Genomic DNA, 15,528 nt, shown 5'->3' on the forward strand with positions numbered 1-15,528 from the left:
AACCCACCAAAAGGCCAGACTGTCAAGAACTCTGCTCACTGCCAGACTCATAAGACAATGCCTTCTTCTGCCCAGTTTAAGCAAAGTGTAAGTGAAGTACATCCACTCTTCCACATTCCTTCTCTGTATTTTAAACTGGCAGGGATCCGCATGACAGGAATCATGATCATGCAGGCGGGTCTCATATTACTGGCAAGCTGCCCTTGCACCCATCCTCATCCAGGTGAATTAGGTACCAGGATCTTCAGCAATTAAGTCCATGGATAGAGAGGGGGGAAGACGGACCCACAGCTGATACAGAGATAAGGGTCCAGCAACTGAAAGGAAAGGAAGAAAGCAAAGCCCACCAGTTAAACAATGGAAAACTTTATTAACTCTTTTTGGGACAGGGACTGTTTATTTGCCAGGAAGGATGATGCCATCGTACTGCAAGAGAAAAGAGGGATAATCAGGAATCAGCAACAGAAAAAATCTCTTCAAAGCAAATAGCTAGTAGATACCCTTTCACGTGTAGGGTGTATCAAATTGTAATCAACAATCTTGCAAATAAGTCCACAAAAGCTATCCGTCAGCAAAAACTGTGCTAGCCCTGCAAACTGATTGCTTTTCTTCCAGCAACTGAGAATCTATTCCTGTAACATTTCTGCACCTTGTTATCCACAAGGTACTTCTTACTCAAAAGTAACCAAGAAAATACCTATTTTATAGCTTGCTTATGCTGCAAGATTGCTATTAGCCAAATCCTCTTCCATACCATATAATAGGAAAATATATTTGGAATTAATATTTATCTTACAGTACATAGCTGGAGCAAAAAAAAGTTAAATGCCCAGTTTTCACACATCTCAAACTACTTTGCTGCAGGATGCAAGGTAAACAATATGCACATCTTTTACATCTTGCAAACAGCATTAACGGTTCAGTTTGACTATTAACAATCCAACATTGGCGCTCCCAACCTGTCTGAACCCAATATAATCTTTAAAAGAGCAAATTCAAGGTTTGCTAGAGGCAGAAAGGAATGACCAGTTTGAGACAGTTCTGCTCAGTTTTGCAGTCCCAGCACAGGCTTATTGCTCATCTCAGCCGTGAGGCTCAGAAAGACTGATGTTCCCCTCCCTAACAATGCCCCATCATGCTGCCTCTATGGTAGGCTGAATAATTTGAGAGAGCCCTCTCAGGTGCTGTTGGGTAACAATGCTAAGCAAGTGTCATTTGTGAGTTTGCTAACAGTTCAAACAGCACCACACCATACCTTCTGCTGGAACCAGCGCATGGCTTCCTCCTTGCTGATTCTGTGCTTGGCCCCAATGCTACCAGTTCGGCGCTTCTTGTCAGCAATGCTGAAGCCTGGCCGACCCAGAACCTAGGGCGATAACATAAGTCTTCAAATCCACACTTCAAATGGTGGGCTATCATTGTGCTAGATGCTATTCAAGACAGCACCAGAGATAGAGGATGAGGGAACATTTTCTGCTCAAGATAGCTGCCAGGCAATAAAGCTCACTGGATTTTGCAAAAAATAGGAACAGGAGTTTTGTGCTACTTTAAACAACTAAAAAAAATTTATTCTAGCATAAGCTTTCATGAACTAGAGCTTACTTTCTCAAATGCAATGAGTCAATCCTCCCTATCCAAGTGTTTATCTATTAATTTTAATAAAACCCTACTGAAGGGTCAAAAGGCCATGAAATGCATGTAGTACAGGATGAAAAGTAATTATGTAAAATTCAAAACTAATCATGAAAAATAGACAGACCATTTGATAGTTACGCTACTAATCTTACATCACAGGTGTTAACTAGGTTAGCATAACTGTTGAGCAGATGGCAGGAAAACTGCCTGCAAAACATTCCAAAGACCTGTAAGTCATGAGTTACAGCCAACATACCCTCTTTCTTGGCTCTGTTATTCACGGGTGGACATGCAAAACGACAGATACATTAGAACGAGCAAACCTCAGGACAAATCTGCATACATGCACCAGGGGAACCCATCAGGGAATTTAGTCAGCCTTCCTTGGGCAGTGAGAACACCCATCTCCTATCTACAGCAGGCTATGTCAGACCTCAAAAGATGACTACCACCCACTGCGATGATTGCAAGACATGGGGTAGCTAAGGCCCTACAGATGAAGGGATGGAAGAAGAAACCATATCCTACAGGATAGGGCTTTTTAGACTGCAACCTAACAACACAACCAGGTAGGCATACGTACCACATAGAAGTCCAAGCCATAGATTCCAATGCTGGGATCGTATTTAATGCCCAGATCGATGTGCTCCTGGATTCCAAAACCAAAGTTGCCGGTGTCTGAGAAGTTGTTCTTCCTCAGCTCGTATTCTCGCACCTGAAATAGTTACATCAAACATTTAGGCTCATTTCCCACCCCCCTTCCAAATACTGGGTTAAGAAAGCACCAAAATGCAAGGAAAACAGCTCACCTTCAACCCTTTCTCCAGGATCTCCTCAGCTTTGGCTCCACGTACAGTGCAGTGTACAGCAATCTTCTCATTTCTCCTGATCCCAAAAGATCTAACAGTGTATCGAGCTGCAGAAGAAAGCCAAGATCAGCTACTTTATATGAAGTGGCAAAGGTGCAGCATATTTATTTTTTTCTCCTGCCTGGTGATTTATCTAAATTCACTAGGCAGCTAACAAAAAAAAATTCAAGTGAATTAAAAATCTGTCAAAAAGTTCACCCAAACATCAGCTGCCACACACAATAATCTGCCCTTGCTTTAAAAAAAAAAGCCAGCCATGGAATATTTATGGGTGGATCATTCTACAACACTTCAGATGAAAACAGAGTTATTATTCAGGGGATGGGTTTAAGGGGCCAGTTCCAAGCCAAAGCACAGCTCTGGGTCCCTCAGTTATTAGGATGCTGACTTAGAATCCAGTTTCTAGCCCTTGTAAATTCTGAAAATGAGATGATTATAAATCAACATGTATAGTTTGGCAACACTGCAAAAAGACAGGAATCTACAGGACAAGAAAGCAGGTCTGAAATATGAGTTCCGGATAAAGAACACCCTGTTTACACACACTTAACATTGGTCCAGTTTGATCTGCAGCTCTAGGAGTCATCATCTTTCCTACTGCTTGCACTCTATGCCATATTTTAAGAGAACCTTAAAATGGATTTTAGAACCACTGCTTGAGAGGCTGCACAGGGGCAGGCCCTCATTTTTCTCTTCTAAAAATGAATTGCAAACAGATTGCAGGGCCCTGGCTTGAAAGGCTTCAACGGCAGCCTCCTTAACAAGTTTTACCTTTTGAGAAGACCGGAGTCTGGCCTGTGAGCTGCTCCAGCACTTTGGCTGCTCGGGTGAGCCTGTCCCCGCTTTCTCCGACACAGATATTCAAACAGAGTTTGCGGATGCGCAGCTCCCGCATGGGGTTCTCCTTTTCACCCTGATCTTGTTGCTGGGGGATGGTGAAGAGAAAAGGCATTGTTAAAAACCAAGGAGGCCCAACTCTGTGCCCAAAGTACACCCATGTTACTGGGAGACACAGAATTCGGCCAAACTGCTGTGTCATCCACAAGCACTCAATTTTCAATTTCTTGTTATTAATTTAGTACAAACCTCTTTAAATCTTAAAGGGCTTCAGGGGTCTACTCAGCCACTCTCTGCAATACTCAGCATGCCCATTACTCGGCACTGAAGAGGGGCCTCCTTTTAACTTGCTTCTACCCTAAACCTACTTTGCTTTTTTGCTACTGTATCTTCATTTACACCCCTTCTTTCTCCCCATTGGGGTCCCAAAGCATCTTACATTGTTCTCTTGTGTTTTATTCTTACAACAACTCTATGAGATAGGTTAGGCTGACAGCCAGCAAGCTTTCATGGCAAGGAGGGGATTTGAATCTGGACCTCCCAGATCTTAGTCCAACATTCTAACCACTACACCATGCTGCCAGTTTTCACTACAGATGCTATACTCCCCATTTTCTCAGATTAGGCCACTCCCAAACCTGCCCTGAAGACAACCTACAAGGGGGGGGGGGAGACCCAATTTGTCACAGTTGTAGGTGCTAATCCTTAGCACAGACTGTTCCAAAATTCCATCCCTAAGTATTTTCTTCTATCTTTTGAAAGCCAGTGTGGTGTGGTAAGAGTGATAGGTTTAGGATCTCGGAGACCCAGGTTTGAATCCCCACTCTGTTATGGAATCTAACTGTGTGACCTTGGGCCTGTCACATACTCTCAGCCGAATCTACCCCAAAGAATTGTTAAGAGGGAAAAATGGAGAAGCAGGGAACAATGTAAAGCACTCTGTGGCCCCACTGGAGATAAAGGCAGCATATGAATCAAGTAAAATAAATACATTTTGTACATGCCACCCTTCCTAAAGTCTGCCAGTAACCTCACCATCAACATCTGTATGACAAATCCCATGTGCCGGGTTGACACGATGCCTAGAAATTTCATTGTGGCATCTACTATTCTTTATAGTAGCAATAATTAGAAAATATGACGACACAATTCTGAAGGCTGAAATGTGTCTGGCTCCTAAATTTTTCAGCTGGCTTCTCGAGTCAAAGAAAATGTAAGGCCTAGTTTATCAGCACTAACACCTCAAGATTGTGTGCCTAACTACACATCTAGCATGTGAGATAAACATGATACAGGTAGGCCAAAAGTACTTAACTTGGTTACTTTACAAGTGGCTGTCATCCTCTTGGTTAGACCAGATTCATGAAAACAGTTCTGTGAGCATGCGGCGTTAGCACACCAGCACATTCACTGCCTGAGCTACAGATCTCTAGTGTGACAACAGTGTACAGACAGTGTGACTGCACATGCAGCAGCCCAGTTTGAACAACACGCTGAGCATATGCAAAGGCAAGCTACATAAATTACTTTGTCCCTTCAATATCACATTTCAGGCATAACTCACATGAAGCAGGCGGTATAACAAGATGCTTCTTAAGGCTGAGTGAAGACAAATTTACACACACAGGAGAATAAGGTAGGAATAAGGTAGAAGAACACTCTGCACTACTTCAGAGTACAGGTGGAACACCACATTTTAGAAAGCTCTCCTTTGTTCTGTGAACAGAAAGCCAGCACAACAAGCAAACAAGGGAAGAAGTTTTCTCCCTGCGGTGCTTTTTTACTGTTTTCATCTGCAGTCTAAAGTGGTGCTTTCTAACATCTCATTCTCCAGCAAGCCCAAGACTGAAAAGATCAGAGTTGTTTAACCTACTGGTAGAAACATTGAGGTTTAAGCAGCTACTAATTCCAAGCAACAAACACTAAGGACTCCCAAGGTGGTAACTACAGTTTATGACTAAATCATCATAAAGGAAGTAGATAACAGTTCCCGGAAGATAAATGCTACACTAGTCCTAATACGAATGCCCACCCATACTTTACAAGGCAGCTAAAGAGCGACAAAGTGGTTGTGAACCCTCAGATTAACTGACCTGTAGGTACAAAAAAAAGCACATACTCTTCCATCAAAGGTGTGCTTTGGATGTGCCATCCCTTTCTGTTCTCCTCACACATAAAATGAGATGTCAGAGAGAAGACTTCTAGCCTAGTCTTCTCCCAACTTGCAGGTCTTCTACATGCAAGGATTTTTTTTTTAAAAAAATGGCAATATTCAATCCTGAGACCAATCCTTCCCCCACCAGGGGCAAAAAATACAGCCCAGGCAAAAGCTGATCGTCTCAATGAGAGCTAGACCTGGACTATTACATAAGTTTTTCTAAGGCTGAAAATGGAGACAGTTCCACTGGTTAGATCTATCAGGCTGCTGTTAAGGGACAAGAAGGGACTACCCATAAAGACTGCCAAGGGAAAAACAGTTGAGAACTCTTGATTTTATGGGAAAAGACAACTGTGTGTGTGTGTGGGGGGGGGGGGTCCGACATGATAATGGCCTATAACATTACACGTGAGAAGCACATATGTAAGCTCCATAATACTAGAAATCTAGGGATGCTCCATAGAGTTGATGGGAAATAGGTTCAGGGTGGATAAACGGCAGTGCTTTTCTAACTCAACAAGTAATTAAATTTAAGCATTCACTCTCAATGGAGGTAGCAATCCTCTAAAAGATGGTTAAACAGGTTCCTAGGTCAATCAATGGCTACTAGCCATGGCAACTGAAGAGAACCTCCATATCCAGAGGCAGTCAGCCAACAGAGCAAGGCGGCATCAACAGGGGGGAGGCCTTAGTCTCTGCGCCTCGTTCGCTGGCCCTCCAAGACAACTGCTTGCCCACTGAGTGAAACAGGATGCCGGACTAGATGGAGAACCGGTCTGATCCAGCACGTTTCCATGTAAGAAGATACAGACTAGAATGATAAGAGAAAGAAACTGGGATGGGGCTCTAAATTTCTAGCGGGGGAAATCCAGAAGGACGTTAGTGGAGGCGAGGTTGAGGCCTTCCTTTAGGAAAGGGAAATTTGACGGCGCCCCAGCCTGGAGTACGGACGGCTCCCACCCTTGGTAGAACGCGTGCCGCCGGCCGTGACAGCCCCCGGGAGACCACCCTAGGCCGTCTCCGAGCCGTCGCAGCCACAGCTTCGCCCAAATAACTCGGGTCCGGGAGGATGGAGGCGGATTCACTCCAACCCCCGTCGCATCTCCCCAAACCCCGGCTACTCACCGCCATTTTGGAGGCGTGGAAGAGAGCGAGAAAGCCCCGGAAGAGGATCTTGTGAGAGAGGTCGCGCTCGGCTCGCCATAGAGAGGAGGAGGAGAAGGAGGACAGACAAGCGAGGCTAGAGGGGAACTCGGCTGCTCTCCGGAGGCCAGAAGGAGGCGTTGCGTACGGCTGTCCTACGTGGACACTGAATCTCAGGCACACTCTCACCTAGGAACAAGTGCCATGCCTGACTCTCGAGTAAACATCTATAGGATAGCACAGCATTTCAGTGTCTCCAGAGTCATGCGTGGTGTTAAGAAAGTAGATCGGGTTTGGTTTTTCTTCCGTGGGTAGGAACATGGTTACCTGTAGGTTATTAATTATACCCCACTTTTCTCCACAGTGAGGATTCAAAGGGACTTGCAACATTTGCTCCTTCATTTCACCCTCACAACCATCCTCTAAAGTAGGCTGTGAATTCTAGGTTTGCCAGTGTCCAGGTGGGGCCTGGAGTTCTCCCAGAATTCCTGCTGATTTCCAGACTACAGAGATCCATTCCCTTGTGGGGGGCGGGGGGCGAGGCAGGTTCAGAGGGCAGACCATCGCTTCTAAGTGAAATCCCTCTTTTCACCGGTGCAACCCCAAATTTCCAGGAATTTCACAGGCTAGTGTGACTGGTCCATGTTCACCCAGCAAGTTTTCATGGAACAGTGGCCTCTCAGCTCAGATCCAACACTCGAACAACTGTACTGCACTGGTCCCAGATTTAGGGTTGCCAGCCTCCAGGATGGGCCTGAAGATCTAGAATTACAATTAATTTTCAGACAACAGAGATCAGTTTCCTTGGAGAAAATGGCTGCTTTGGAGGATGGATTCTATAGCATCATATCCTGCTGAGGTGCCTTCCCTTTACAAGCCCAAACATCCTTAGGCTCCACACCCCGCCCCCAAATCTCCAGGAATTTTTCAACCTTTGGCAGCCTTTCCCAGATTAGACCAAAAAGAATGAACTTCACACAGTAACTAATTAACTTCTGGGATTTATTTCCACCAGATAGATAGCTTTAAGCAAGATTAGACAAATTCTTGTATGGCTGCTCTAACAAACACTATAAGCTATGACTAAATAGAACCTTCATATGCAGGGTAGTATAGTTGATGTTGGTTCCATACTAGTCATTTAATCAATTTTTTTTACAGGTAATCCAGATGTAGTTAACCTATTGCATTCCAGCAGTCCTTGTGTTGTTTTTCTGTATTATTTCAATTGTGATTTGTAGCAACTTTTTAAAACAAAAAGCCCAGTTGCAGCCCAGTTGCATCACACACCATGTGTGTGATCAAAGCGCTTACTAGAACTTCCCAGGATTATTGCCCTGTTTTAAAATGGCCCTGTCTTCAAGCTAATTTTCTTCCCTCTCTCATTTTCTGGGACATTGGTGAATAAACTACATTTTACATATATTTCCTATGTTCTTATTTTGATGATGAAAGATCAAGGATTAGAAAACACATCAAATGTGTTTGTGGAGGTGATTTACAGTGCAATCCTGAACAGTTATACCCTTTTAAGTCCATGGAAGTCAACAAGCTTAGAAAAACAACTTGGTTTAGGATTTTATTGTAAATATAATTAATACCACCAAACACTAAACACCCCCTCAAAAAATCCCTTAAATTCAACTTTTGAAAAATTATTTATGTTCACTTTCAGGAAGGAACACCACTTTTTAGAACAAAGAAACGAGGCCAACCAAGTGACAGAGTCACAACTTATTAACAAATGCAAGCAATCAGAAAGACAAAGAGTGTTATTTGTGTTATAGATAAACACTGAAATTCTTTTAAACAGATATATGGGGGCTGGGGAGGAATAGTCAGAATTAAAGCAACTCTGAACAAAATGCTCATAGAGTTAGAAGAGTTGCACCCTTCTAAGACCCATGGATTTGGGGCAAATTAGACATGCTTGTTTTTAAAGTTTTTTCTGGGTTCCCCAAACCCAGCACAGGTTTCCTGCAGCCACACAGCAGCTTCTGGAAATGGCCTTTAAAAAATAAAGGAGAGTCTGCGCTAGACTGCCATCCTCCTCACCCCTTCAAGCTGTCACCCCAGTACCAAAACAGAGCTTGGAAGGGCGGTAATTTCCCCATTTTTGCTGCTCCACATGGAATTTTTTATGTATGTGGAGCGGCAAAAGGTGGGTGGATAACTCCCCCACAGCACAGGGGGAACAGGAGCCCTCCTCCCTCCCAGCAGATGTATGAGTCCAAATGAGCTCTCCTTTATTTTTTCAAAGTCATTCCTCTCAGCTGCTGTGTGGCTGCACGGAACATGGACAGAACTTGGTTTGGCCCTTAGAAAGGCGCAGCTCTGTTTAGGATGGCACTGCAGTAGGCCATGCCAGATATGCAGATTTTAAACTGAGACTGAAGGGGACCGATCAGCTTAGAGGTGCTCACGTGAAACAGAGTGAGTGAACTTTGTATCACATGTAGAAGGTAAAAGTTGCATCCCTTTAGAGGGGCATGGACTCACCTTGCAGAGTAATGTTCTTGGAGAGCAGTTTCTACCTAAACAGGCTTCTTGGCAAAGACATGCTGAAAAAGCGAGCTAAGATGAAATAGAGCTACAGGGGGAATGGTCATTTCTTTGTGTATTTGTTGGTGTGGGATTTTACCATGTAACTGGAACACATTTTGGTCCTACCCTTGCTCTAATGTCAAATGACAGGGAGGCAAATATGTACAAAAACATTGAATGTAGCATGTGTTAGATTATATAATAAGCACTGTGTCAGGTGAATAAGAGAGTTGGTAGGGATGTAGCATTTTGCCTTCTGTGGAAATGTGTGGAAGGGATAATTCCATTGGATTTTACAGGAAGAAACAACAAGCAGGAATGGACAAAAAAATACACTTCTGCTCACAGATCTTATGTGTAGATTCCACCACCCACCACCCACCCCCAGATATGAGTCACATATTCCCACACTTGTTCCATGCAAGTCACTCTTGTGGAGGCCAAACATTACCGCAGAAAAAGTAGTTAGTTGGAAGATTGCTCAGGACTAGTTTGCTCTGTCACAAACGATTCTAAACGGCTTTCTCTCACTGTGAAGGCAACACAGATACCTCTCTATTTTTAAAGAGCCATGTGTGGGAGAACAACTGACACCAGAACCATCAAACCAAGGGTGATCATGACTGGCCAGCTCATGTCAGGATTCACCACCAGAGCAGAACAAACTTTCTTGCGTGACACAGTGAAGGTCTTTGCCGTTCCTTCCTTCTCTCTCAGGCGGGCCCACAAGAACTTCAGCTTAGTCGGAGGGAAGAACTTGGCACCAAACAGGTTGCATTTGGGAAGGAAGAAATGGGTCAGATGAGCTGTGGCCACCTCATGAATGAAATTGGCCAAGACCCTTGAGAAACACTGAGAGACCTCAGAGGGCTTCCATTCTTCATCCTTCTTCCACTCCCAGAGGGTGTGCAGGAAGGACGTCCTGGTGTGATAGGAACTCAAGTGAGCTAGCATCTGAGGGTATTCCATCTTGAGAGCATCCACAAGGTCATCCAGCATCATCAGGCACTCTTTCCTAGATCAAAGAAAGCCTTCAGTCAGCCAATTTATATAAGTCTTCTGAGGACCTCTACGCAATCTGGCGTTGGGGGGGAAGGATCAACTGTACATGCAGTGTAATCCTAAACAGAATTGCACCTTTCTAAACTCATGGATTTAGGAAGGTGTAACTCTGCTTAGAATGGCACTGTTGGTTATTCATCTGTTGAATGGGATCCTGAATTGTCTTTCCTTGAGAAAGAAGTTCTGGAAGACAACATGGATTTTGATCCATCTTTGAAACTGGATTAATGGTTGTGGTTTGGCTCAAGGAATTCTGAAAACGGTATATTATGAAAGTGCTGAGAATTCCTCTGTAGTGGTTAGAGTGTGAGATTTGGTTCAGGAAGACAGAATTTGAATCCCCACTCAGCCATGAAGGAAGATGGTCAACTCTGGGCTGGTCATTCTCAGCCTCATAGGATAAGATATGGGGATAAATTGGGGAGGGAGGAGGACCACATATGGCATCCCGAGCTCCTTAGAGGATGGGACAAACTGCACTAGATTGAATTGTCAGAGATCCTCTACCACTTTTTCAAATTTTCCAAGGCTTTCCAGGTTGGAAGCTGTCATAAATGAGGTTGAAACTGGTTTGAATTTGTAGTGTAGACACAGATACTGCTCTTTCTTGGAATCAAATCTTTTGTCCTGGGAAAATGTGACTTCCTCCCCCATACACATATGTATATACCCATCGCTCCTGAATGAACTGTTCTAGCCCTATCTTGTCAAATCTTGAAAGCTAAACAGAGTTGGCCTAAGAATCTCTCTACACAAGACATCTTACACAGGGACGCTCAAGTGTAGGGAGATGCAATATTAGCTAAGAAGTGTAGTTTAAAAAGATAGAGTTGGTGGAGATCATTCCTCAGAGGGTTTGTTAATTTCATCTTTGCCTTCCCAAAGGCTCTATCAATTTCATCTCTCTGCAGGAAGGTGGTTAAAAAAGACAGAGCTGGTGGAGATCACTCCCCCTGGGTTTGTTAATTCCATCTTTGCTTTTGGGAAGGTGAAATTAACAAACCCTCTGAGGAGGGAAGGTGAAATTAACAAACCCTCTGAGGAGTGATCTCCACCTGGTTTGTCTTTATAAACTTCGCTTCCCGGCTAACATTGAGCATCCTCATGTAAGATGTCTTGTGTAGAGAGACTCTTAGCACTTGAATGGGAGACCACCAAGGAAGTTCAGGGTCACTATGCAGAAGCAGGCAATGGCAAACCACCTCTGTTTTTCTTTTATTTTGAAAACCCTTTAGGGTTACCCTCAGTCCACTGTGACTTGATAGCAGTTTCCACCACCACTATGGCTACTGTAAGTGCTGGGTGTTCATACATGTATCAGGGTTAGGATTAGGGGCTCTTCTTTTCAGTATTCATTTCTAATCTGCCTCTCTTCACTTAAGGAAGTCCAGGTGGTCTCTCATCCAGGCGCCAGACCTGCTCAGCTTCAACAAGGTGGTTGCAACATGAGCCTTCTGACTATGTCCAGAAATGGCACTACATCACTAAAGCATGGATTTCAGATAGCATCTGTATGACATCATCAGTGATGCACCCCCACTCCATCTATTCTCAATCTGAATCTATTCCAGAGCTGAGTTTTAGTCCGGGGAGGGAAATGAAAAGAAATAATAAATAAAATAATGCCTTTAAACATTTGCATGGTGCCTGTTTTTTGTCAAACATAACCAGCTCCCACATCTCTGAGATTAAAAGACACTGCTTCTCAGACCAAAGGAACTTAAGAAGGGTCCTGCTGGGCCACTGACCAGTGGTTCAACTAGTCCAGCATCCTGTTTCACACAACAGCCAACCTGTTGCCAGCAAGCAGGATGTAGAAGCCCAAGGCCTCCCTCTGCCCTGATGCTTCCTCCTAGTGCTGGTATTCGGAGGTTAACTGTCTCTGGACATGGAGGTTTATCATGGCTAGTAGGGTGGTGTGTGCGGGGTGGCAGGTACTTACCCCATGCTTAACTGTCACGCTAGAAAAGGACAACATTTCTGGTGTGACACAGAAGCGATGGGTCATGGAAGGAGCCAGTTCTCTAAAAATAGGCCCCAAACTTACTGCTTGGGCCAATTTTTAGATAAGTGGCCACCGGCATGACCTATCGCTTCTGTATCACACCGAAAATAATGTCATTTTCCAACGCAACAGATGGGTGTGGATTTGCCACAGATCTGCCTCCAGCTTTTCCAGGTGCCTGTTCCCCCCTGTGACCAGGTGAGCAGCAGCAGGGGTCAGAGGCTGGCAGTGGGGCATCTCCCACTATGATGGGGGAATCTGGCAAGCCGTATTGATGAACCTCTCCTTCATAATTCTGTCTAACCCTCTTTAAAAGCTATCTATGCTTGTGGCCATCACATGATCCACAGCTTGACTCTATAGTTTGAAATAGGAACCACATGGCCTGATTCCTTGAAGAATTTATTCTCAAGCCTCAGGGCCCTCTTTCAAGCACAGAATAAGTGTACAGCCACCCATCTCTGCAAATGGCGGGCAGTATGAAGCCACTGGATTGGTATAAATATCAGGATCCTGGCCCTTAGTCCTGCACAATCAACAGAGCTCAAACCTCTCTGCAGCATTTCCACCTCTAGTATCCCCAGCCCTTTCCAATTTCCACTTCCCCGCCCCAGTTCTGGCTACTGATTTCAGAGAGACAGGACTTGAGAAGACATCCTCAAGATTCTAGATTTAGATTCAGCCGCCCTCAGATTCTGCCAGACCTCATTTTGCCTGACCTCCCCCACCACCAACCAGATCCAGCATTGAATTTCTAAGATGGCAGATGCCATCAAGCATACATACCTGCAGCATACTTCAGGGCTCTGATGGCAGTTCAAAATCTCTTTTTCCACGTGACAGAAAGAAATCTTCCAAGTCTCTAAAAAGGACAATTCCCACCCACCCCAATCAGTAATCTGTATAATTGAATCCTACGTACTAGCAAAGGCTGTGTTATTTATTCTAGGGGGCCATGAAGTGACCCAAGCCACAGCTGAAGTGAAATGCCACATAATTTGACATTTCAGAATCAAATTTAACTTTGTGAATTGGAAGAATTTTCAGATTTTGTTTTTGAAAATGTGACCTTTTAAAGCAAACCCTTGCTGATTAACATTAAGGTAATATTAACTACAGGCCATAACACATTCAATACCCCCACCTTTAAAAGTAACGCTCCATCATCATCTATAACTTTGAGAAAAAAACTGAATTAGGAAAAATGTAAATTCATTTTTTTACTAGGAAATTTAAAAGATGGAGTTTTTGCTGGAGAATTCCTCACCCTGCTCCCAATTCATTTATGCTGTAGCACATAAAACAGACCACATGTCCAGACATTCCAGCCTGTTTGGTTCAGTATTCTTCTTGTAAGGACTGAAGAGGGTGTTATTTGGGTAATTTAACCCTCCAATTGGTGGAGGGGGAGCTTTAAAGCATCTTGTATTCATGATGAGTCCTGTAGGTTAATCCTATGTTCCCTAAAGCAGTACGTCCTGTTTCTTGTCTTTCCAACCCAGTGGATATTTGTATTTTGAGGGAAAGTGACTATTTCATTCATTCTTTTCAACATCATTTATCTCATTGGATACTTCTATTATGTAACTCCTTAGGCATCAATGAACACAGATTCCCAACCCTGCTAGATAAATTGAATGATGTGGGATGGGCAAGCCTACCAGCAATTAGGCCCAAACCAACATCCTGGGACTTGACTTGGATCGGATCCAGCATTGACTCAGGGTTCAGTGTACTTTGTTTTAAGGTAACAATTTAATCACCTCAAACTGACCCTGTCTACAAAAGTGGTCCATCCTTGGCCCATAATGCTGTCTTGGTAGGATACTGTCTTGAAGAGCCTCAAAAGATTACCTTTGTTGAATCTCCCAGGGCACTGCTTGGCCACAAAGTAAAACACCCTCATCAGCTGCAGCTGCTCCTTCTCCTGGAGCAAATCCTTGGCCTTCTTCATACATGGCCATTGGCCAGCCATTTCCAGAGCAGGGATGAGATCAACGGACATGAACCTGGCATCTTGGTTGTCCCGCATTACTAGGTTGACTGCTGGGCAGTTGGTCTTCTTCTTCTCTAGCTTTATCTGCCATCCTGGAAAAGGCACTGAGATACCAAGCAGATGCTTAGATGGGAGATTGAAGCTGACGACCACCTGTCAAACGAGGGCTACCCCTGGTTACATGCAGGGCTCACACAAGACCATCTCCATCCCTTGGCTTTGAAGGCCACTGTGGAAATCTGTGTTATTTATATATTCAGGCTGGCCCTGACAGCAGCTGTGAAGGGTCATTTGGGGACGCCTTAGAAATTGGCCTCCGGGCCTGTAAGCTGAAATCCCACCACCAGATCGCCTCCTTGGTTGCTTCTGCACAGAGCTCTAGCTCCACTGTCCCCCTCCCAGCACAAGAACTGTAGCATGGAGTGTGCATGAGGGGGAGGGCTTCTGCACTGCATCACTGTGCAGTCGTACCCCTTCCAGGATGTCCCCAATTCTGCTTTTTTCCTGAAAGCTTGTACCCAAAGCAGATCTGGGAAAAATATGGATGGGAGGGTGTAGATTTCCCCAAGACCCTCCAATCTGCTAGTTGGTCTCCACACCCACCACCGGTAGGATTTTTCCATCTATTTTTTAAAACAATTGTAGTATGTATATCACTATACATTGCTACACTATAGCAATTATAATGTTTTTTCCTTTTAAAGAGCAAAAATCTCTCCTGTGGTGAGGGGTGGGCATGGACATTCTCACACTGTGAGAATATCCCCCATAGAGCAGCTCCATTACTACTGTTCACAACAGCAATGAGCAGAACAGGGAATTGTAACATTTTCACACGAAAGTATCTTCCTCTCCTTCTGCGGCCTGATGCTGCTGCTTCTCTCCCAGCTGGGGACTCCTATGGCAGTGGCTACTTGTTTGGCAAGAGAACCATTCAGCACCTGGCAAGTTACTCTCCCTCCCTTCCTTCCCTGGAGCAGGAAGCCATGGCCTTCCATCCACACTCGGTACGGCACCCAGTGCAGAGGGTTGTTTCCCCAACCTCTGCGTGGGGTCTGGAGATTTTGTGGAATTACGACTGATCTCCAGACTACAGAGATCCATTTACTTAGAGAAAATGGCTGCTTTGGAAATTCTACCCCACTGAGTTCCCTCCCCTCCACAAACTCCATCCTCTAAGTTCTACCCTCCAAAATCTCAAGGAATTTCCCAATCTGGAGTTGGTAGCCATACTCAGGGGTTCATTCAGGAGGGCCCCCATTTCAGCTCACCAGCCACC

The 15,528-nt window shown here is 44.4% G+C and overlaps 1 protein-coding gene across 4 annotated transcripts; it reads right to left on the bottom strand.

Annotated features, from left to right (window-relative positions):
- Positions 1-350: 350 nt before the first annotated feature.
- Positions 351-6,696, bottom strand: RPL11 (ribosomal protein L11). 4 transcript variants are annotated; one of them, XM_054999683.1, is made up of 6 exons: positions 6,625-6,696; positions 3,276-3,429; positions 2,445-2,551; positions 2,219-2,350; positions 1,256-1,366; positions 351-426 (listed from the first exon to the last, which is right to left on the bottom strand). In XM_054999683.1, the coding sequence occupies exons 1-6, from the start codon at positions 6,628-6,630 to the stop codon at positions 397-399; spliced, it is 540 nt and encodes a 179-aa protein (XP_054855658.1). In that variant the 5' UTR covers positions 6,631-6,696; the 3' UTR covers positions 351-396. The 4 variants fall into 4 exon arrangements, with proteins under 4 accessions (XP_054855658.1, XP_054855659.1, XP_054855660.1 ...); XM_054999684.1 differs by lacking the exon at positions 6,625-6,696 and adding an exon at positions 6,130-6,150; XM_054999685.1 differs by lacking the exon at positions 6,625-6,696 and adding an exon at positions 6,111-6,130.
- Between the last annotated feature and the right edge of the window lie 8,832 nt (positions 6,697-15,528).

Source organism: Eublepharis macularius, chromosome 15, assembly GCF_028583425.1.
Source record: "Eublepharis macularius isolate TG4126 chromosome 15, MPM_Emac_v1.0, whole genome shotgun sequence".
NCBI lineage: Eukaryota > Metazoa > Chordata > Lepidosauria > Squamata > Eublepharidae > Eublepharis > Eublepharis macularius.

What these genes read in the sequence shown, in the direction of transcription:
- RPL11 (XM_054999682.1), bottom strand. Translation starts at nt 5,458, where the DNA reads ATGTGCTTTTTTTTGTACCTACAG. An exon ending in GCTTTTTTTTGTACCTACAG is followed by an intron (nt 3,430 to 5,434) that starts GTCAGTTAATCT and finishes ACCATCCCCCAG; the next exon opens with CAACAAGATCAGGGTGAAAA. An exon ending in TCCTGGAGAAAGGGTTGAAG is followed by an intron (nt 2,351 to 2,444) that starts GTGAGCTGTTTT and finishes TAACTATTTCAG; the next exon opens with GTGCGAGAATACGAGCTGAG.